The following is a 3,358-nucleotide window of genomic DNA, read 5'->3' as shown; positions in this document are numbered from 1 at the left end:
CGCTCAGCAACCAGTATTAAACGCTGGAACTTTTTTGATCAACTACGTTCTGAATTTCCATAACCACAAACGATAGTAGCGCAGGCAAAACGAACTTGGATGATGCAGATCATTTGTTGGTTTGAGGATTTTCGAAAACAAAGCTCCACTGGTTTTTTGTTGTTAACCTTGAGAAGAACGGCAGTTGGACGGCCTTCGTTCGGTCGTTCATTCAGATTGTGAGAAGATGTTAGCCAACAGAAAGAATAATTGGCGTTCTGAGGAATATTTGGTAACTGAGAACCTTAAAGTTTTTTGAATGGGGTTTATTAACGTCCTTTTTAACCAATTTTGCAGTTGATAACAGCCTCCTTAGTTTTAGATTCTGTCCACTACAAGCTTGCATCTTAATACCCGGCATTTTATAGTATCGCCTAATGACATCGGAAGACTTGTAAATGCTATGGATCAGGAGACATATCTAAGCTTGGGCAAAGTAATAATTTAAGCGTGAAATATTATCCACATTATTTTATCAATTTGGGAAATATCTGTCTTTTTCATTGTGATTATGGTACAGCCAAAACATTTGGCATTAAGGCTCTTAATTTGAGTAACCATAAACGATGTTTTTGAAGGAGAGGTCGAGAAAGCCATTGACCAGCCTGGTTCTCAAAGTGTCGATGTCGCAACATGTTTTGACTATTTGGGTGTTGTACTAAGAAACCAGGGTGACTTTTCTGAAGCAAAAGATTATCATGAGCGTTCTCTTGCTATTCGCGAAAGAAAGCTTGGTTCTCAGCATATCGATGTCGCAACACCTTTAAACAATTTGGGTAATGTACTTTCTGCTCAAGGCGGCCTGGAACAAGCAAAAGATTATCATGAGCGTGCTCTTGCTATTCGCGAAGGAGAGCTTGGTTCTCAGCATATCGATGTCGCAACACCTTTAAACAATTTGGGTAATGTACTTTCTGCTCAAGGCGACCTGGAACAAGCAAAAGATTATCATGAGCGTGCTCTTGCTATTCGCGAAGAAAAGCTTGGTTCTCAGCATATCGATGTCGCAACAACTTTAAACAATTTGGGTTGTGTACTTTCTGATCAAGGCGACCTGGAACAAGCAAAAGATTATCATGAGCGTGCTCTTGCTATTCGCGAAGAAAAGCTTGGTTCTCAGCATATCCATGTTGCAACAACTTTAAACAATTTGGGTAATGTACTTTTTGATCAAGGCGACCTGGAACAAGCAAAAGATTATCATGAACGTGCTCTTGCTATTCGCGAAGAAAAGCTTGGTTCTCAGCATATCGATGTCGCAACACCTTTAAACAATTTGGGTTGTGTACTTTCTGCTCAAGGCGACCTGGAACAAGCAAAAGATTATCATGAGCGTGCTCTTGCTATTCGCGAAGAAAAGCTTGGTTCTCAGCATATCGATGTTGCAACAACTTTAAACAATTTGGGTTGTGTACTTCGTGCCCAAGGCGACCTGGAACAAGCAAAAGATTATCACGAGCGTGCTCTTGCTATTCGCGAAGATAAGCTTGGTTCTCAGCATATCGTTGTCGCAACAACTTTAAACGATTTGGGTTGTGTACTTCGTGCCCAAGGCGACCTGGAACAAGCAAAAGATTATCATGAGCGTGCTCTTGCTATTCGCGAAGAAAAGCTTGGTTCTCAGCATATCGATGTCGCAACAACTTTTAACAATTTGGGTTGTGTACTTTCTGATCAAGGCGACCTGGAACAAGCAAAAGATTATCATGAGCGTGCTCTTGCTATTCGCGAAGAAAAGCTTGGTTCTCAGCATATCCATGTTGCAACAACTTTAAACAATTTGGGTAATGTACTTTTTGATCAAGGCGACCTGGAACAAGCAAAAGATTATCATGAGCGTTCTCTTGCTATTCGCGAAGAAAAGCTTGGTTCTCAGCATATCGATGTCGCAACAACTTTAAACAATTTGGGTTGTGTACTTCGTGTCCAAGGCGACCTGGAACAAGCAAAAGATTATCATGAGCGTGCTCTTGCTATTCGCGAAGAAAAGCTTGGTTCTCAGCATATCGTTGTCGCAACAACTTTAAACGATTTGGGTTGTGTACTTCGTGCCCAAGGCGACCTGGAACAAGCAAAAGATTATCATGAGCGTGCTCTTTCTATTCGCGAAGAAAAGCTTGTTTCTCAGCATATCGATGTCGCAACAACTTTTAACAATTTGGGTTGTGTACTTTCTGATCAAGGCGACCTGGAACAAGCAAAAGATTATCATGAGCGTGCTCTTGCCATTCGCGAAGAAAAGCTTGGTTCTCAGCATATCGATGTTGCAACAACTTTAAACAATTTGGGTTGTGTACTTCGTGCCCAAGGCGACCTGGAACAAGCAAAAGATTATCATGAGCGTGCTCTTGCTATTCGCGAAGAAAAGCTTGGTTCGCAGCATATCGTTGTCGCAACAACTTTAAACGATTTGGGTTGTGTACTTCGTGCCCAAGGCGACCTGGAACAAGCAAAAGATTATCATGAGCGTGCTCTTGCTATTCGCGAAGAAAAACTTGGTTCTCAGCATATCGATTTCGCAACAACTTTAAACAATTTGGGTTGTCTACTTTCTGATCAAGGCGACCTGGAACAAGCAAAAGATTATCATGAGCGTGCTCTTGCTATTCGCGAAGAAAAGCTTGGTTCTCAGCATATCCATGTTGCAACAACTTTAAACAATTTGGGTAATGTACTTTTTGATCAAGGCGACCTGGAACAAGCAAAAGATTATCATGAGCGTTCTCTTGCTATTCGCGAAGAAAAGCTTGGTTCTCAGCATATCGATGTCGCAACAATTTTAAACAATTTGGGTTGTGTACTTCGTGCCCAAGGCGACCTGGAACAAGCAAAAGATTATCATGAGCGTGCTCTTGCTATTCGCGAAGAAAAGCTTGGTTCTCAGCATATCGTTGTCGCAACAACTTTAAACGATTTGGGTTGTGTACTTCGTGCCCAAGGCGACCTGGAACAAGCAAAAGATTATCATGAGCGTGCTCTTGCTATTCGCGAAGAAAAGCTTGGTTCTCAGCATATCGATGTCGCAACAACTTTAAACAATTTGGGTTGTGTACTTTCTGATCAAGGCGACCTGGAACAAGCAAAAGATTATCATGAGCGTGCTCTTGCTATTCGCGAAGAGAAGCTTGGTTCTCAGCATATCGATGTCGCAACAACTTTTAACAATTTGGGTTGTGTACCTCGTGCCCAAGGCGACCTGGAACAAGCAAAAGATTATCATGAGCGTGCTCTTGCTATTCGCGAAGAAAAGCTTGGTTCTCAGCATATCGTTGTCGCAACAACTTTAAACGATTTGGGTAATGTACTTCATCACCAAGGT

General features: G+C 41.9%; 1 protein-coding gene across 1 annotated transcript in view; it reads left to right on the top strand.

Moving 5' to 3' along the window:
* Window positions 1-3,358, top strand: part of LOC137970966 (kinesin light chain 4-like) — a 19,953-nt gene that overhangs the window by 16,379 nt on the left and 216 nt on the right. Inside the window, exon 2 of the mRNA XM_068817656.1 lies at window positions 618-3,358. This exon is cut by the window's right edge and continues 216 nt beyond it. Within this exon, the coding sequence (XP_068673757.1) occupies window positions 618-3,358 (2,741 nt within the window). The remainder of the gene's footprint in view (window positions 1-617) is intronic.

The sequence above is a fragment of the Montipora foliosa genome, chromosome 1, assembly GCF_036669935.1.
Source record: "Montipora foliosa isolate CH-2021 chromosome 1, ASM3666993v2, whole genome shotgun sequence".
Lineage (NCBI taxonomy): Eukaryota > Metazoa > Cnidaria > Anthozoa > Scleractinia > Acroporidae > Montipora > Montipora foliosa.
Note: the sequence above shows the minus strand (reverse complement) of the source record. Positions and strands in the feature narration are given on the sequence as shown.